The 21,458-nt window shown below is 34.0% G+C and overlaps 1 protein-coding gene across 1 annotated transcript in view; it reads left to right on the top strand.

The window, feature by feature from the left end:
- LOC145686195 (hemocyanin-like) overlaps positions 1-21,458 on the top strand; it is a gene marked incomplete in the record, with an annotated part of 92,972 nt that overhangs the window by 25,386 nt on the left and 46,128 nt on the right. Inside the window, 5 exon segments of the mRNA XM_081759235.1 lie at positions 89-294; positions 1,269-1,497; positions 4,309-4,473; positions 8,154-8,282; positions 11,730-11,885. Of these exon segments, the coding sequence (XP_081615361.1) occupies positions 89-294; positions 1,269-1,497; positions 4,309-4,473; positions 8,154-8,282; positions 11,730-11,885 (885 nt within the window).

The following is a 21,458-nucleotide window of genomic DNA, read 5'->3' as shown; positions in this document are numbered from 1 at the left end:
TACAAATCACCAGAATTTGATCTTTTTAAAAATGCTTTGCTATGAATAAAATATTATTAGCTTTACATCTGCTTCCTTTACTTTGCAGACGCCAAAAGTAATTCCAATGCAGTTTACGGGTTCAGTTAGGAACCAGGAACAGCGAGTGGCCTACTTTGGTGAGGACATTGGCATGAACTCCCATCACAGCCATTGGCATATGGACTTCCCCTTCTGGTGGAAACCCGAATATGGAGTGGAGAAAGATAGGAAAGGGGAACTTTTCTATTACATGCATCATCAACTTATTGCAAGGTAAGTAAACCATAAATTCATATACTGTTTGTCAGAGGTTTCTAAACTGGAATTACGCCACTCTGGGGAGGCATTGAAAGTATGTAAGAGTTAGAAGTTACTGAAAGGTAATGACACATCGAATCAATAAAGATCATTAGAAGTAACTGTTCAATAGGACTCTCTCTGAAGCCAATCTAGGGATTACATGCGCTAAAGTCACCTATAATAGCATAAATCTGTAGATATGATATTTACGAAGGAGATCGGAGAATAAGAACATATATGTATACAGAGTGGATGGTGAACCATTTAAGACATGAGTAAACGTTGACCAGAATGTCAACTTTGTCGAAATTTCAAATAAATTAATTAAATAACTCAAATAACTAGAAGATTTTGAGATTTTACCGTTGACTCTCTTTTTGAAGAAGAGAGTCAACTTATAAATTTTTTCATGTCATCTTGTAAATTTCATCTTGTAAATTTTGAAGAGGAGAGTCATAGATAATGAATAATGTAAACTGATTTATAGTGTGGAATGTAAGACTTTGATCTACGGACCATAAATAACACATGCTAAAAATATTTAAGTTTTTTTTATTTGTTTAGTTTAATGTCTGTTTTCAACCCTGCCATTATTCGAGACATATATGTACAGTGTATAGGGTTCCGAGGCAAACATTTTCCCACTAATAACCTTGTCTCAATTACAGGAATCATAAATGCTAACCATTTTGCTATAAGGTAGGCCTCGATATTCGTGCTACAATACTTGTGATGTATAAACGTGACAATACGAGCATTATGTAATTAACTAAGCTCTGAGGTTATTCAGGTGATGATGTGTTCATTTTACTGTTGCAGGGAATATTAATGTCTGATCCACTATTGCTAGCTTATGATACTTGATTTTACGTCATTTGTTAATTAAAGAATATGATGTTTTTTTTTTACTACATCCCTTCTTTTCTGTCTCTCTTTGTGATGTAAAGGTTTGATGCCGAGCGTCTGTCTAACTACTTGCCTGTGGTCGAACCATTGGACTGGGAGAAACCAATCGTTCAGGGATTTGCACCAGGAGCTATGTATGAGAATGGGCAGGAATTCCCAGTTCGTCCAGATAACATGAATTTCCATGATCTTCCGTGGTTGACCATCGAAGATATGAAAGGATATGAAGACAGAATCAGGGACGCTATTGCCTCAGGATTCGTCATTTCCGTAAGTGAGATCAATTGACATGCCTTATTGGACAACTCATGTAAAGCACAGATACAAATACATTAACCGATAGTCCTCATCCCTTAAGGCAACTACAAAGAAAAATGCTACCAACAGTCTAGTTCCTTTGATCAATCCGCTTTATTTTATACACGCTCTCTTTGACTAAAGAACCACAGATGAAACTTTTAATGCCAATTGAAAACTATAAACTGAATTCATGGTTAAATATAGAACTTTCAGTAGAATCTATTCTTCCGCCTCCCTAGATTAGCTCTGATTGAGTATTGGATTAGAAACCATGAACCATTTCCGAGAAAAGTGCTCTATTTATTTCCCTCATCAGTAAATCATCCGTTTAAAGTATTCTCCAGATATAAGAGTAATGAAACGTAACTGAGCCACTAACAATATAAGGATTTGTAGGATATGAACTGAAGTGGTCAAGTGTTAAGATTATCTCAATTATCAAGTTTCGTTAATTAATAACCTTTTTTTATTTAATATTGCTTGCTAAGCTTATCTCCTCGCATTAGAACTTTAGAGAACTACATAAAAACAACGACAAATATCAGAAATTCAGAGAGTGTGCCAGATAGCTTCTCAATAATGCTATTACATGAAATAAAAGTTATTCCTGCAATAGAAGAAGTGTTGAAATAAGTTTAGATACGAAAACAGAAAGAAAATGAGAATTTCTTCAAAAGTAGTAACTTCAAAAAATTGTTCCGATTCAATAAACGATACATCGATCATAGCTTCTGTAATAGAAAGTATCAGAAATGAAAACTGAATTCTTCGGTCATATAATGGCAAGACAATTACTCTCTAAATTGTTTGAATTTGACACGTTTGAATTTGTTTTATTATTTCAAAATTCGCTTCATTCCTGATCATGCTCTGTAATAATAATAATAATAATAATAATAATAATAATAATAATAATAATAATAATAATAATAATAATAATAATAATAATAATAAACGATATTTCACATAGGAAAAGGGAAAACCTTTAAGATTAATATTTTCCTTGTGTATGTTTCTAAAGATACTTTCATAATTAATTAGATCTTTTATCATATGTAACACAAGACAAAGTAAGGGAAACCAGAATATTAATGTCATTTTGTTGGGAAATAGAGACTCCCAAAAAATCTATAATACTGCATAGCAAAGTAGCGAAAAATATCTCGAAAAATTTTTCCTGATTATTATTATTATTATTATTATTATTATTATTATTATTATTATTAGTATTAGTATTATTATTATTTAATTTTGTTTTATTACTTTTTGAAATCAATTATGACGACTCCTTCTTAGACCATTCGATTATGTTTGATTTACTTTTAGCATAATTACTTCTCACTTTTGTTATAACCAACGTTTCATCAAGAGTTTATATAAAATTATATATTGTCTGGTATGTAGTCAAACTGTATTTTAAAAACATTAACTCCTGCTAAATTGTCAATATCTCGTAAATAGATTATTTAAGTTACACTTTCCTCAAAATCGCCTTAAAAATAACATTATTGGGCCAAAAGATCCAATATATTTCAATCAAAAATTTTCTTGTACTCCTTTTATCTGGAGTACTACATACAGTGTAGCCAAACCCAAACTACCACTTAACTCAGTATGGTATGCTTATTCCAAAGAAATTACGGAAACTCGATTTAGGGACCGTTCAAAGATTTTGTGGCCCCTGATCCAAAAACTAATTATTGGCCAAGACCACAATCTATTGATGCATTTTTTGATCATTCCTAAAATTCTTATTTCCCATTTATCCATTTCTTTCCTAATAAATCAAAATGAAACGATAGCATATATGCTTCCTATACATTTACAGAAGGAATAGAAGGTTTTGAACAATACTTTGATATATCTCACACATGCTGGGTAACTACAATATGCACAAACTCTGCAGCCATGTTAGCTAAAGTCGTAAGTAGCTAGAGTACCTTTGTTTTATCTTGGCACGTTTCCCGCCTAAAGGACGGATCTGTCTTCAACGTGTTGTTGATATACCATGGTTAATGAGTTGAGAGTTACAATACGCTAGGAAATCCAGCAAAACGCTACACCACTCACAAATCACTGTAACATACTTGTTCACGTGTGGCAACTAAGCACTTAAACTACTTGCTAAACAGCAATGACCTCACTTGATGGGCTGGCTGATACCTAACGTTACCTACACGACAAAACCATAAGACATCCATTTTATTAAAACATTCACGTGAGTGCTAGCAGAAAATACTTTAAAGACCAACCAAGTGCATTAGCAGGCCGGGAAGTGTGCCAAAATGAAACAAACGTACTCTAATCCATCACACCTAAACCCACAGGATGCTTAATACATAGCGAAGTATTTTAAATCAGTAGTGGTCCCACTCTCTGTAGTCAAACTAACAATTAGTTTTGCTGGGGCTAAATAGCCTAAGACGTTATGAACTATAACCATAAACAACTTATGGAACTATAGTCTAATAGACTCTTTTTTTTTCTTCTAATTTTTGAGAAGTAGCTTTATCTATAGCAACTGCAAACTACGGACAAGAGTACTGCCTATGTGACATAAATGGCTCAAATTAGATCACACTCAATTTCCACCTTTAGACTTTCCTCTTTGACTTTCGATCCTTTGAGTTTCAATCCAAGTATAAGAAGTTTGTCACTCAAGCAAACTCCAGCTGAACTAAATCCACACGTTTACCTTAAGATAATATTAACATGTTCTATGCTATTATTATATTTTTAATTGCTATTTATCTCAACAGTTCGTTGTTTCTTTAATTCTAGGTTGATGGTAGTCTTGTGTACTTGAATGACACCAGAGGTATTGATGTTCTTGGAGCTGTTATTGAATCTTCTGAACACAGCCAAAATAAGGAACTCTATGGTTCCCTCCATAATAATGCCCACGTCCTCCTGGGAAAAGTTACTGATTACAGCCTTAAATATGGGGTAAGTCATTAGATTGGCAAAGTCACTTTTAAAGTTAAGAATAAAAGCTTCTACTTCCTTTTCTAGAGTCGCACATTGAAAATACTGAAATGTTATAATTTCCAAATCGAACTTAGTAGTTCTTGTTAGTTCAAGTTTATCTGTTTCCCTGTGAGTGGTTATATATACAGTGGGTCAAAAAGTTTCCGTACAGTTATTATCCGGTTATGTATTGTAATCTACCTTACAAAGTACATAAAGGAAATGACAATTTGTATAAGTTTTCTATAAAGAACTCCACAATAAGCATATACATAAGAAAATAAAACATTTGGAGTATATAATTCAGAAGAAGCCTAATACACACGAAATACTGGCCATATTACAAATCAAAAAAGTTTCCGTGCACATAAAGAAATGCACGTAAATAAAGGTGCCACGTTGCGTTTCGACCGCAGTTAGTGATCAGTTGGTCCTCCTTTGGCCTTAAGTACTTCTTGCATTCGTTTCTGCATTGTAGTGACCAATTTTGATGTAGTTGCAGAAGGGATGTTCCTCCATTCTTCACGTAATGAATTTTTCAACTGGTCCTTGTTTCTAATATTGCGTTTCCTAATGCGTCTCCTAATTTATCCCACATATGCTCAATGGAATTACAGTCAGGAGATTGTAGAGAAGTATGAAGTTGTTTCGGCACATTATACAACAACCACTCTTTCACTTTTCGCGCAGTATGTTTAGGGTCGATATCTTGCTGGAATATAAAAGAAGCTCCCATGTGGAGATTCTGTTTCAGAATGTTCAGTTAAACATGTTGGTCCATCGTACCTTCGATAAAATGTAAATTTCCTACTCCAGCTGCACTCACGCATCCCCAAACGATCACACCACCACCTCCATACTTTATAGTAGGATACATGCTGGGGCTCCATGTGCGTATTTAGTTTCCTCCACACAATAACTCTTCCGTCGGACCCATGAATATTGAACTTGCTATCATCACTAAATAAAACAGAGTTCCAGAAGCTAAATGGCTTGTCCACATGAGCTTTTGCGAACTCTATACGTTTCTTGGCGTTCGCTTTACTAACATATGGTTTCTTTCTGTCTATGCGACTGTTGTGGCCCGATTTTCTGATGACAGTACGAACTGTTTCAGGGACAACTTGCACACCATAGTCGGATTCAAGCATACTAGCTAGTTTTGGAGCACTTGTTTTGGGTTCATTTCCAACAGTCCTTAAAAGAACACGTTTATGATCATCCTTCAGCTTCGTTGGACAACCACTGCACGGTCGAACTTTGCAATTATTTGTTGCAATATACCTATTTAGAATGTATTCTACTGTGATTTCTGTACTGTCTCTACTATGTTTCTAAGAAACATACCTTCTTGTCTTAATTTTACAATTAGTTCGCGTATTGGAATTGGTACTTCCATTTTGACGCGTCATTTTACTGCCTCTTGCCCATCTCTCTTGTCCAAATGTAACTGCAGTAGTACCTTATCACTAATGGAGCACGCTACTGTCATCTGTAACCACAGCAAACGCTGTTTGGTGTGTGTTTTGCTTCATTCTTTTATATATTTGTGCCGTGTACAAAAACTTTTTTGACCTAAATTTTCAGCAACTTAACTTAAATCGTCAGTTATATTATTGGTATATCAATACCATTACAAGTAGACACGAACAAATTCAGCTAATGCAATTGCGTTTTATTATTTATTTATTTTAAGATATTATAACATTTTCAAATTGCCAATCTTCGGTGTACGGAAACTTATTTGACCCACTGTATATAACGTCATAAATTTACGTTAGAATTCCACAGCCTGAAATAAAGTACCTATGCAGACATTGCAATTTTCCTTTTGGCTGAAAAATGGAAAAACGGCTGAATAGATACTCACACAAGTATTAAAAAACAGTGGTTACTGCACGCTTAAAAACAGCGAGAAATCTTGTCTCACCTGTGCACTAAGAATACCTTTTCTTAGAAACGAGAGTTTAAAGTTCTTCATTCATGAGAAACGAAGGAAAGTAAAGGAGGTTGTGTAAAGCAGAACATGCTGTATTTTCCCTTTATGAATGAGAATTGGTAAATCTCGTTTCTAGGAAAAGATTGACTCAGCTCATAATACAACGATATGTTGTATTCTTTTAAACTTTTTCTGGGCAATATGTGATATTTCTTGAAATATGTACTAGTCAGCTATTTCTATGGTAAAAGAAGAATAAGACACAAAAATAATTATATTTTAAAAATCCAAGGATAAAATAGAGGATCTGCCCATATGTATCTTCATCCTATAAAATAAATAAAGCCAAAAACAACCGAGCACCGGCACGTCTGATTGGGTACTCTCGTTTCCGCCATCGTCTGATTGGCTACTTTCGTTTCCGCCATGATTGTTGGCTCAAAACATTGCGATCCTATTGGGCGGAGTGGGCAGAGTAGGGGGGGGGGGCAAAACGGTGACGTATGGCTTCAAGATTTTGTTGTAAGGGCAGATCCTCTATTTTATAAGATCCTTGTAAAAATCAATGTTTTCGTGTATATATTTGTTTGTTTTTGTAACCATGACGATTTATTGAGTGTCGACATAGAAACGGAGTTACTGTAAGATATAACATAAATAACATCAGAGAGATCACAACGAACATAAAAGGTATAATAAACGACATTTTGGTACCATATTAATTTTGTTTATTTGTGTGGCTCAAAATATATCCAAAGATCAGGGCTATAGAACATCGATTAAGAATAAATAGTTTTTATTATTCGTTCTAATAAATAAGGAATAGTTTCTCAACTTCAAGAAAGGCATCTTTTAAAAAACAGTGTATGGACACGTGAAAGGCCAGTGAGGAACAATAGGCTACTGAAAGATTTAAGGTACCGTATATACCAAGGAAGACAAAGAGAACTTACTAATAATTCAACGAAAGTATCATAAGTTGTATTATATAATGTTTTTAACTTTTACGGGTTTATCGCACAATTCTACATTTTAGGCTAAAGGATATGATAAGGAATAAAATGTAATGGTAAAGTGAGTGGCAAAAAGAGGCAATGCATAACATCCCCACCTTAATTGGGATTCGAATCCGCACAGGGAGGTTTTAGTTTGTCAGCTTAATTCGCTTCAAGTATTTCGCAAACTCAGGCCCAGAAAGTCAGAAATAATGATAGCTGAAAGCTGATGCACTGATCACGCATCACCATGTTGAACGTGCTATTCAGCGCACAACGATTTAAAGTATGTACACAACTGATGCCATTAAATTTGATTTGATCCAAGTTATCCTTGAGATTTTCTTGAAAAATTGCATATGAAAAAAATCTAAAGTAAAACTAGTACCTTCTGGCAGTTCTGCCATGCGGCTGACATAATTTGTAAACAAGTAAATTAGTTTGCAACTTAGCCGCAGGCACAGATAATTCAAACAAGACATAACAATATTAACCTCTTCATAATTCAGCATAACTATAGTTCAACGTGAATAAAGTATAAAACATTCATGTTTCATATTCCTTAAAACGATGTTACACAGTAAAACCTATGAATTACTAGCCAATATATACATAAGGATAGTATTAACAAAGTTCGAAATGCTATACTGATTTTGTTTATAGGGGAAAATAAACATATTCAGATTATTGTCTTCTAATGTGAAGGCTTTCTGTTTCTTTTATAGCTTCCACCTGGTGTGATGGAACACTTCGAAACAGCTACCAGAGATCCAGCCTTTTTCCGTCTTCACAAATTGGTTGATAACTTGTTCAAGGAACACAAAGACCTATTGCCACCGTATACCAAAGAAGATGTAAGTTTTATTTTTCATTATACTTAACTATTCTTGGTGACAGACATGCGATAATAAATATGTTTCTTTACTTCGCCACTGATAATATTTCAGAGTTGAAAACGAAAATAACGCCACTATCCCTAGAATTTTTACCCAGTTTCAGGGATGCCCGCGGGATTTATTCCAAAAGGAAAGCAAAAGACAGACACAAATCCAGTCGCGAAATATACATCTTGATGGACCTATGCACATAACATGTACCGGTACTTTATATATATATATATATATATATATATATATATATATATATATATATATATATATATATATATAGAAAGAGAGAGAGAGAGAGAGAGATGATAGATACGAACATTGTATAACTTTATTAATTATAACAAATATACTATATTATTTATTATAAATTAAATTAATACAATAAGTAAATCTAATATATTTTGGCATGCATTTCAAAGAACTGATACCTTTCCAAAATTAAAACGCGTTCGAGTTCAGAAATAATTGTCAATATACCATGAAAAATTAGTAATTTATTTAAATGTTGATTTTAAGAACAAATTTCTATCACCACAACAGCCTATAAAAGTTAACTATTCGGAAAATCAACGGGAGAGCAATTGTCTCCATTACCTCTCTCTGTACGCGGGCATGCCTAGTTTAGAATACTATCTTGCTTACACAAATGTTTCACACTTACCGTTAATAAATTTTGAGACATAATTTACTAGGTCTGTCCCAGCTAAATTTGTAGTATGAGAAGCATAAGAGCAAAGTTAAGTCTGCAGACATCTGTCTACCGTGCAACAAACCATCTTTCTTGCTATTCTTTTAAACGTAAAATTTAAAATTTGTGTGACCAACTATTTATCTAATTGCATCACCGGTTAGTGCAATATCTATTTCACTGTATTGGTCTAGATTCATCTGTATACATTGTTGGTGCAAATTCGTCATGTGCTGCTACATTCACTTCCACAATATCCAAATATTTAGGACTTCTTACCGCTTGAAATAGTAGATTTCAATTTCAGGGTTTTATAATTCGAAGAAGTCAAAGTTACAATCATGGTATCATGGAAAAGTATTATTTTGCAAATTTCTATAATTTTTATTATCTTCCCCATGTTTTAGAAAAATAGACCCAGATATCTCACTGTTTCATATATAAACATCACGTTTTCTACACTCATCCTTACATGATATAACACAATGAAATTAAATAACTTCTTTCTGTATAAAATGAAGACTAGTGAGCCGAATATTAACTATGTAAAAATGCTTTGGAATATCCGAAAATAATTATCCATTCATCTTAATGTTTATTACTAAACTTCAATTGCAGAATGAGAGACTGTGATGCCAATTGAAGGAAAATTTCATTTTGTTATGAAGAGAAATTATAAATGAAAAGTCGAATAAAATTTTGATTGTTTGTAAGTAGATGTGCAAATGTAAATATATTCACTATTTAAATGCTTTGTATAGTAAATAAATACAATTTACTATCAAAAATACTTGCATAAATACGGTATTCACTGATATCCTATCCTAACTATACGTAAAATAACTACACGAACTGACATAAAATAACGGGTACTTCCGGTTGATGTGGAAAGTTAAAATGTGGCAACATTGTAGCTTTCTGAGACTAACCCACAGGAAAATTGCCAAAAGTGAATATTTTAGGGGGTCTAAAGGAGGGATGAAGAAATTTCCCATGTTATTTAAATGGGCCTTTTTGGACGTATAATTTCATATTTTAGGTACTTGAAATTGGAATAAATACTTGAAATTCAGTACGCTTGTACGTTTTTCGTTAGCATTACCTAAGTAAATCACCTAAAATAAAAATTCCCAATTGAAGATTGGTTTTATTGGGAACAAAAAATTCTTTTCCGTGTTATTTATATGGGGCATCTACGCCTCAAAATGTTTAGACACTTCGAGCTGAAAACATCACTGAACTGAAATTATCCAAGATACAAATTGACATTTTAATCACAAGTCTATTAGGTATAGTCAAAAAGAAATTTGTCTTTACCGTTGTATTCTTATTTTTCTTTCCATTTGATTTCTACATCAGGAGCCATTGGTCTTTGGATGAAATGTATGACTCTGCCATCTTTTCATTAACTAACTAACTAACTAACTCTATGGCCTATGGAACCCGGAGGTTCAGTGCCGCGTTCACAAAAGCTCTCCACTGACTTCTATCCTTAGCTAATTGCATCCAGTTTCTACTTTGTATTCCTATCTCTGCGAGATCCATCTTAATATTGTCCTCCCATCTGCGCCTCGGTCTTCCTAATGGTCGTTTTCCTATGGGTCTACCAGTCAAGACTTTGAAAGCGTTTCTACTTTCATTACATATTTTAATAGAAAGAAAATAATCGGAACACCTTCACCGGGCGATTATGATCTCGTGCATTTTGCAAAGGATGTGTTTTGTGTTACCGAAGTGTTAAATCTATCTATTAGAGCAGATGAATTTAAATATTCCTATCTAAGAAAAAGTGTTAAAGTGAATGCGTTCGAGAAGCGTATCGCACCGAATGTTGCAGTAATAGGTTCATTCAATATTACTACAATTCTACCTAAACCTCTTGAAATGAAAACTAAAAGACTGGAAGTTTACAATAAGTTTCCCTTCAGCTTTGGAAGCATAAATTTGCTTTAATACACACGCTTCTTTCGCTCTCTATATGTTCATATCAGTCATTTATTTCTCATTTTGTTATATTAATATCATTTGTTGTTATAGTTATTAAATTTATATAATCAATTGGAATTGTTCTTTCAGAGATTTTTATCTATACCTGTTTACTGTACGTACAGCCAATTACAGATTTTTTTTAATTGGAGAAAGATACATTATACCGGCATTAAAGTAAATCATTTTATAATTATCTAAACTATGCATCAAGCAGATTGCAATGGTTAGACTACATAGTACATAAGCATAAAAATAAATTAATCTGTGTACGATAAGAGCAGGAAATATTTATTGATGGAATTTGACATCCCATTTAGCCAAGGTCGTAGTGAGAGTAATAAATACATTTTTAATTTAACTACAGCATTAGGAACAAGAAGCTTTTACATTGATATTCTTGAAATACAGATTTAAGAAGACAAGATATTCAATACATACACGTATGTAAATAAATTAATAAGAAACTCTGGATCTGAAATTTTTAGTTTTCCTTCATAAAGAAAATTTAAAGAAAAAAAGGAGAATTTTCACTTCCAAAATAACAGTTGTATTTGCACGTATTGACAACACTGATGCAAGATGTTTTAGAGGTAGTTTCACGAAGAGCAAACTTCAGTAAGTGCAACGTAAAAAAAGTGCACCCATCTGTATTACAACCACTGTGAATAACGTATATGTATCGTTACATTCATATTACAATGTATCTGATATTTTTGTTACTCTTGACTTGACAGCTTGCATTCCCAGGTGTGAGTATTGACGCAGTAAAAGTTGTAGGCACCTGCAAAGCGAGCACACCCAATCAATTGGTCACATACTTCGACGAATTCAACATTGATTTGGCCAACGCTGTCGAGGGACACTACAAAGAGGGCGACGTTCAAATTAAGGTAAGAAATTATTTTTAATCATTCTATTATCCCATAATACAGTGTTCCTAGACTATTGTTAGAAATCTGGAGAATGTTTTCACTTCACAGACTACCTGTCTGTTTATGTAGTTTCGTGATTGCAAGATCAAATTTGGAATCCGTGGAAACTCATTCTGATTTAATCCTTTTGTATAATCCCGTTAAAAAAAAGCTGACCACCCCTTCTCTTTGAAATCTCTGCACTCTTACTTACAGTTGAAATAAAATTTTAAAAAAATGTAGATTTTTTTTGGTCAATTGAGGTCTTTATTCAGAGTTAAAGAATTGCGATCTGTAATGCCGACCTGGAACCTTATAAAATCCCATCTCGAAAGGCAGAAATTCCAATTTTGCTGTTAAATTTCCCACATATTATACTAATTACAAAATTTTTAAAATTTATAAAATATGAAAATTGAGACTAGTGTACGTCGCTTATTTTCTTCAAGATTTGAGTGAATTATTCGTAAATTCCGATCTTCTAAACTTCTAATAAATATTTTGCTTTATTAAAAGAGACTGTTGCAATTGTTAATGAAATAAATACATGTTATTTTCTGAATTGTGTATTTCCATTACGCTTTTGTGCCATAATGTTCTACTAAATGTAAAGAAACTAAGCAAACTTCATTCTCTAGATATTTCGTGTAGGACGTATCAGAAATTGGCTATTTTTCATTTGGTAATGAATTTTCCTCCATTTGTGATTAAAAAATAACTCCAGAGCACATTTTACGTTCCTTGGTGTTTGTTTTATGATATTCACAACTTCCTACGTAAGTAACTTTCACACTACCATGCACTTCCAAACAATAAAATTTGACAATTAGCACTAATTTCACCGCTCATAGAAAATTTTATTGGCGTCGATGAAATAAATATACGAAAAATCTCATATATGCTGCTAATATTGACGAAAATTCCCTTTACCTCTATTCTAAAAATTAATGTAAAAAATGGGATTTTCACACAGGTTGGCACCACTGATTACAATTTTCTACGGTCCAGATAATGGCCTTTGGTGTGTGGCCAAGAATTTTCCAACAAGATTGTACATATACTTCGGCCAACTTTTTCCCGAAAATTCTTGTCATTAATTAAGATTATTGACTTTAGTTGTGTCTGAAATTCTGTTAATAATTACTTAAGGTTATTCAGAACGTCCAAACAGTTTGTGTCTAAAACGATAGATGGCGCCACCGTCACCAATGTTAACATATACAACTAATAAAATTAAAACAATCAAATATAAAATAAACAGTTCAAATATTAAGCAAAAACGGATATAATCTGGTTAATGGACGTTACAAAATCTAGGGAATGGTACGTGTCGATTTCACATATGGCTATTAGTTTCATTGTTAGAGGCCACCATTGTTAAGTAAACAATCAACTTTATCTGCCGTACTTTCTACCAGAAACTGACCAAACTTTGCACACCCATTTAAGATTGAGATATCTAGGGAATGGTACGTGTGGATTCCACATATTGTTGTTAGTTTCATTGTTAGAGGCCACCATTGTTAAATAAACAATCAACTTAATCTGCCACACTTTCTACCACAAGCTGACCAAACTTGGCACACCCATCGGATTAGCACAGAGATATCTACTGAATGGTACCAGTCGATTTCACATATTGTTGTTAGTTTCATTGTTCGAGGCCACCATTGTTAAATAAACAATCGTTGGATTTCTCCATTGTTAGATAAACAATCAACTTTATCTGCCATTCTTTCTATCACAAACTAACCAAGCTTGGCACACTCATTTACGATTGAGATATCAATGGAATGGTATGTGTCGATTTCATCTATTGTTGTACTTTCATTGTTAGAGGCCGCCATTGTTAAATGAACAATCAACTTTATCTGTCATACTTCCTACCAGAAACTGGCCAAACCTTGCACACACATTTAAGATTAAAATATCTAGGGAAAGATATGTGTCGTTTTCTCATATTGTTGTTAGTTTCATTGTTGAAGATCACAATTGTTAAATAAACATTCGTTGGATTTCTCTATTGTTAAATAAACGATTAACTTTATCTGTCATACTTTCTACCACAAACTAAGCAAACTTTTCACACTCATGAACGATTGAGATATCTATGGAATGGTATGTGTCGATTTCACATATTGTTGTTCTTTCATTGTTGAAGGCCATCATTGTTAAATAACAATCGTTGATTTCTAAATTGTTACATAAACAATCAACTTTATCTTACACTCTTTCTACCACAAACTAACCAAACTTTCCACACTCATTTACGATTGAGATATCTATGGAATGATATGTGTCGATTTCACATATTGTTGTTCTTTCATTGTTGAAGGCCACCATTGTTAAATAAACAATCTTTGGATTTCTAAATTGTTACATAAACAATCAACTTTATATTACACTCTTTCTACCACAAACTAATCAAATTTGGCGCACTCATTTACGATTGAGATATCTATGGAACGGTGCGTGTCGATTTCACTTGTTTTTCTTAGTTTCATTGTTAGAGGCCACCATTGTTAAATAAAAAATCAAATTTATGTGCCACACTTTTTAACAGAAACTGACCAAACTTTGCACACCCATTTAAGATTGAAATATCTAGGGAATGGTACGTGTCGATTTCACATATTGTTGTTAGTTTCATTGTTGAAGGCCACCATTGTTAAAGAAAAAATCAAGTTTTTCTGCCACACTTTCTACAACAACCTAACCAAAATTTTCAGACTCATTTAAGATTAAGATATCTATGGAACGATATGGGTCGATTTCACATATTGTTGATAGTTTCATTGTTAGAGGCCACCATTGTTAAATAAACAATCAACTTTAACGGCCATACGTTCTACCACAAACTGACCAAACTTTGCACACTCATTTAAAGTTGAAATATCTAGGGAATGCTATGTGTCGATTTCACATATTGTTGTTAGTTTCATTATTGAAGGCCTCCATTGTTATATAAACAATGGTTGGATTTCTCCATTATTAAATATACAGTCAACTTTATCTGTCATATTTTCTACCACAAACTAACCAAACTTGCCACACTCATTTACGATTGAGATATCTATGGAATGGTACGTGTTGATTTCACTTATTGTTGTTACTTTCATTGTTAGAGGCCACCATTGTTATATGAACAATCAACTTTATCTGCCATACTTTCTACCACAAACTGGCCAAACTTGGCACATCCATTTAAGATTGAAATATCTAGGGAATGGTACGTGTCGATTTCACATATTGTTGTTAGTTTCATTGTTGAAGGCCACCATTGTTAAAGAAACAATCAAGTTTTTCTGCCACACTTTCTACAACAACCTAACCAAAATTTTCAGACTCATTTAAGATTAAGATATCTATGGAACGATATGGGTCGATTTCACATATTGTTGATAGTTTCATTGTTAGAGGCCACCATTGTTAAATAAACAATCAACTTTATCTGCCATACTTTCTACCACAAACTGGCCAAACTTGGCACACCCATTTAAGATTGAAATATCTAGGGAATGGTAGTGTGGATTCCACATATTGTTGTTAGTTTCATTGTTGAAGACCACCATTGTTAAATACACAATCGTTGGATTTCTCCATTATTAAATATACAGTCAACTTTATCTGTCATATTTTCTGCCACAAACTAACCAAACTTGGCACACTCATTTACGATTGAGATATCAATGGAATGGTTCGTGCCGATTTCACACATTGTTGTTAGTTTCATTGTTAGAGGCCACCGTTGTTAAGTAAACAATCAACTTTATCTGCCGTACTTTCTACCAGAAAGTGAAGAAACTTTCACACCCATTTAAGATTGAGATATCTAGGGAATGGTAGTGTGGATTCCACATAGTGTTGTTAGTTTCATTGTTGAAGGCCACCATTGTTAAATATACAATCAACTTTATCTGCCACACTTTCTACCACCAACTGACCAAACTTGGCATACCCATCGGATTACAACTGAGATATCTAGGGAATGGTACCTGCCGATTTCACAAATTGTTGTTAGTTTCATTGTTATAGGCTACCATTGTTAAATAAACAATCAACTTTGCCATACGTTCTACCAGAAACTGACCAAATTTTGCACACAAATTTAAGTTTTAAATATCTAGGGAATGCTACGTGTCGATTTCATGTATGGTTGTTAGTTTCGTTGCTGAAGACCACCATTGTTAAATACACAATCGATGAATTTCTAAATTGTTAAATAAACAAACAACTTTACCTGCCATACTTTCTACCACAAACTAACCAAACTTGGCACACTCATTTGCGATTAAGATGTCTATGGAATGGTACGTGTCGATTTCACATATTGTTGTTAGTTTTCTTGTTAGAGGAAACCATTATTAAATAAACAATCATCTTTATCAGCCATACTTTTTAGCAGAAACTGGCCAAACTTTGCATACCCATTTAAGATTGAAATATCTATGGAATGGTATGTGTCGATTTCACATATTGTTTTTGTTTCATTGTTGAAGATCACCATTGTTAAATAAACAATCATTGGATTTCTTCTTTGTTAAATAAACAATCAACTTTATCTTACATACTTTCTACCACAAACTAACCAAACTTTGCACACCCATTTAAGATTGAAATATCTAGGAAATAGTACGTGTTCATTCCACATATTGTTGTTAGTTTCATTGTTGAAGGCCACCATCGTTAAACAAAGAATCAACTTTGCTATATTTTGTACCAGAAACTGACCAAACTTGGCACACCCATCGGATTACCACTGAGTTATCTATGAAATGGAACTTGTCGATTTCAGTTGTTGTTGTTACTTTCATTGTTAGAGGCCACCATTGTTAAATAAACAATCAACTTTATCTGTCATACTTTCTACCAGAAACTAACGAAACTTTGCTTACCTATTTACGATTGAAATGTCTATGGAATGGTACATGTCGATTATCAAGGGCTAACAAGCCCTAGCCAAATTGTGTGTAATACGTCATTATGCGTTGGGATCAAACGATAATTATTCGTGATCAAACGAGCTGGCCAAATTCCGATTGAATTTGTTTTCATGGTGGCTGTGGTGGAGGGGCTAACAAGTCATCGGTAAATGTTATTGTTCGGAAAATGGAATAGTGCAAAAAAATAAACATATTTCATTCAGGACTTTGTTGTGCCTGCTTTGTAACCAGTGTGAATTAGTTGTGTGCCGCCAGATTTCTTTTCATTCTTTCTTTTCTTTTTTTCTTTCTTTTTTTTTGTCTCAGGTGGAGCGGGATGGCCCCCTACAGCGTTCCTAGAATTACACTCTAAAAGCCCACAGTGTTCCTAGAGCTGCACTCTAAAAGACCCTCCCATATAACTGACCTGTGTTTCACAGCAGACACCTCACATTTGAACTCTGTTGAGATTCTGTGTAAGTTTGTCGGTTGTACGCACAAATTGAGAGTATAAACATGTATTAGGGAATGAGAAGTTCTCGAAATAAATTTGCAAGCTGAATACTTTTTTGCGACATAAGTGAAGAGTAATTGTATATCCTTGAAGAGTACCCTGGAGAGTAAGAAAACTCTAAGCAAAATAATCATTGAATAAATAGCAATGTAATCACAGTAATGTACATATGGCATGTTGTATTTCTACCAGATTGTCAGAGCACTAATTCTCTCATTTTTTGATGTGAGCGGTCTCGCTATCGAATCTCCAGAAGAACATTAAAAAAAAGATGTATTTAGGTCTATTCCATTTTAAACAAACGAAATACGTTGCGTAAAAGAACTTTCCATGTTAAAATATTTGATGGGTAGAGTAGTTTGTGTGGGATTTGATTTTTATTGCATGTATCTATTGCATGCTGATTGGATAGCTGGGAAGGCAGCCAAGTTATTCATTCTGACGGTTGCAAGCCCGTGAAAATACAGAGCAACAGTTACTCCAAGGGAATAGATAATAGATTAAAAAAAAAAAACTACCGTGGGGAAGAGAGCCGAAAAGAGTTTATAGTATGAAATTTTGTCCGCAACTAGGGAAGTTCCACCAGGAACGCTGGATCACCTGTATATGGCTCTCATTGTTGAGACACTAAAATTTTTCAATTAATCGTATAAACATTAATAAACTATTTTAATTTATTTACTTATTCCTCGGAATGTGGTCTATCTCAGAATATTACGATTAGCATAATTCTATGTTTCAGGCGCTTCCAATCCACCTCCCAGAGGCGTTTTTTGGGTTTGCGAACCGGACCTTGTCCTTAGGTCCACACATTAATTAAAGTATATGTAACACACATGTATGTATGTGTGTGTGTGTGTACGTATGATATGTGTATATGTATGTATGCTAAATGTAAAATATTTTTGAACCAATGTTTCCAATCCAAATAATAGAGCCCCACGGCTCCAACTCGCCTAAAACAAATTCCGCCTGTGTCACCTTCTACACATCAGCGGCTATGCCCATAGTATATTCTATGATAACAATTGACTGAATGTGCTTTTCAAGTTTCTAGCTTATTTTCTTGGAAAGATAATGCGTAAGACTCTCTTAGTGTTGCAACGAGACGAGACAGGACTCTTTGAAGCGAGACACGATACAATACGAAACGTTTCGTAAAACGTCTTTTCTCGTGTCTCGAAAAATACAAACACAGTTTCTGAATTTGCTTAAAAATTTATTAACTCGGAATAAATTATTTGCCTTCGAAATGTATACCATCTTTTATTATTTCAAATGATCCAAATGATTCAACGTTTCAAACCCTAAAAAGAACATGGAATACCTAAAGCACTTTTTAAAAATGATTCTTACAAACAGCTTTCACTTCCATTTTTCAATCGATTCAAGTTTAATTATTTTGTGATAGTGCTCCAGATTCAAATACAATGTAAAGCGTTCATTGAGATCAGTGTTTCAGAAGATTTTATTCCGGGGGCTGGTGAAGATATCTACGTATAAAAATCCTTTAATAGAAGTACAAGTACGCGTAGAAGTGGCAATTTTATCAGTAACTAACTATTGTTTCATGGTCTTTCTCGTTCCGAACCAAGACAGAAACGTGTCAGCCTTTCTCGATACTGAGTTTTGAAAAGATTCTGATTTGACAATAAAATTTATCTTTTTTATCCTTTTATGATGTTATTCGAAGATAAACCATTTTTTAAATGGGAAAGTTACATAGGCCTCCTTATTTGTTGAAGTGGCGCCAGGGGTTCTGAAAAAAGGATATCAGAATAAATGGGAAAATCTTGCCTTTCGTCTGTACTGACGGTATTGACAAATGTTCCTATCGAAGTAATTACGGGTTCAGTCGAAACTAAGCAGTCGTTGCTGGAAGATTGCAGTCGTGTTGTGTGTTGTGCTCTGTTAACCAAACTTGGTTAAAAGTTATAATTTTAACCACTTGGTTTAACAGCTCTTTTGTGGGCCTCAGCCTTTCTGGTGTTGCCACGAGACGAGACAGAACCATTCGATACGAGACGAGACGGACACATCTTTTCTAGACGAGACGACACAGCCAGAAGTCTCGTCTTGTCTCGTTTCGTCTCGTGGCAACACTAGACTCTCTAGATATATCAGTGCAAGGTAGGACAACGTTCCTCACGGAGCACATGTTAGCTCTCAGCCTCTTTCTTTCACTGATGTTTGTTTACGTAGTAGATGAATATATAGAGAATAACAAAAGGATGAGATATGCAGATTCTCCTGAAACCACATTAAAATTGTAGCAGTATTTGGAGCTTGTTATAAATGGATTTACCGGGGAACTAAAATAATTCTGGGAACTGATCATACAGCATTGATATAAATAAACATGGAAACAAGTAAATACAAAGAACTGAAATCGTGAATTGTTTTCAAAATACAGAAATCTCGAAGGAATATCTGTTTAGGCGGCTTTAATTGTAAAGGAATTTTGAATAAATTTGCATCCCCTGAATTCTTATACATAAAAAATAGAAATCTTTCTTTTAGCGTACGAATGAGATGCTTTAGGAAATTAGGTTAAGATAATTAAAATGATACTGTCCTTTACAAAATTTAAGGGGAATACCACGAGTCAAACTATAAAGGTCAATGGTAGCTTTTGTCATTTCTTACGACCAATATACGCACCTTATTGCGAAAAATTTATTCGTATTATAAAACCGATATCATTCAATAAATGTCAAATTTAACAGATCTTGAGAGATGAAATGACAAAAATTGTCATTACCTCTGTCGCATAAGATATTCTAGCTTTGGGACCCATGTTATTATATGACATTCACGATAAGTGACAAGGAGAATATAAATCCCAAGTTCAAAACGTAAGGAAAGAAACCGGCTGTTCGCGCTTCAAATTATGAAAAATGTACCAAAATGGTTGAAATTATGATTTTGTATTTCTTTACGAGAAAGAAGAATAAAAATAAAAATTGGAGCAATTCTAATCATGTATGTATAAGTCCACTATCTTCTTCAAGTTACTAAACTAACTTCAAGTGTTTCAACCATTTTTGACACATAACTCGAAAACTTTTAGAGATATTAGAGGCAAGAATACGTGGTTGATAATGAGCTTTTTAATTATGTCACAATACTTTCGAGCTTTACCTTATGAGAAATGGCATATTCCAAAATTAATTCAGTACCACCCTAACCTGAATTTTACCAAATGATTAGCGAAAGTGATACGGTGTGCATCGTCCAGGGATTAATTCCCGGTGTGGCACTCAAACATTTCTGTGTTGACCAAATATCGAGAGAAAAGTTGGGAAACTAAAAGATAGCGGACTTCAATCTAGACAGCCGGCGACGTTGAGTGTGGTTGTGCTTACTACTAACATAAGCCCGCTGCAGGCTCAGATCACAAGGGACTGTTGCGCCAGGATTATATATATATATATATATATATATATATATTGGTGTTATTATTTTACCTTACATTCTCTCAGTAGCGTAAGTAAGGACGAATGGGTCTCCCCGCAAAAATGTTAAACGGACCCCCTCTTTCCACATTCATGAGTCACGTAAAATTTACAGAGAACAGTTTTGACTTTCTATGTTGTATCTGGTGAGTCACAACTTGCTCATATGCAAAAAAATGCACATTATTATTATTATTATTATTATTATTATTATTATTATTATTATTATTATTATTATTATTATTATTATTATTATTATTATTATTATTATTATTATATTGTGCTATAGTTTTCGTCTATTCTGCTATACCAAATTCGAGAGTCTACGACATCCGACATTTTTAATAAGGTGTGGTCGTCCCACTTTTTGTTGTTTGGTTCGATGCTGGTTTCACTGTTCTTTTCCCATCTTTGAAATACATAAGCACGGCAGATCGCGAAAACTCAACAAGTCGCATTGTTTCCGAAATGAAGCTCCAAGCCACTTAGTCACCCTGATATATCGTCGTCCTTCCCCATTCAAGGCACAAGCATCACACTGACTAATCGAGTGAGATTCTTGTCGTGTTTGGCGCGCGGTTGTGTTATGCCTTGTAGCTCTTATCTCAGCCCGATGATTTCATTCAAAAAGTAGCGAGTGGTCATAATGTTTTCGCTGGTC

Source organism: Thermobia domestica, chromosome 5 (assembly GCF_964235325.1).
Source record: "Thermobia domestica chromosome 5, izTheDome1.hap1.1, whole genome shotgun sequence".
Lineage (NCBI taxonomy): Eukaryota > Metazoa > Arthropoda > Insecta > Zygentoma > Lepismatidae > Thermobia > Thermobia domestica.
The sequence above is the reverse complement of the archived record's forward strand: the minus strand, read 5'-3'. Positions and strand labels throughout refer to the sequence as shown.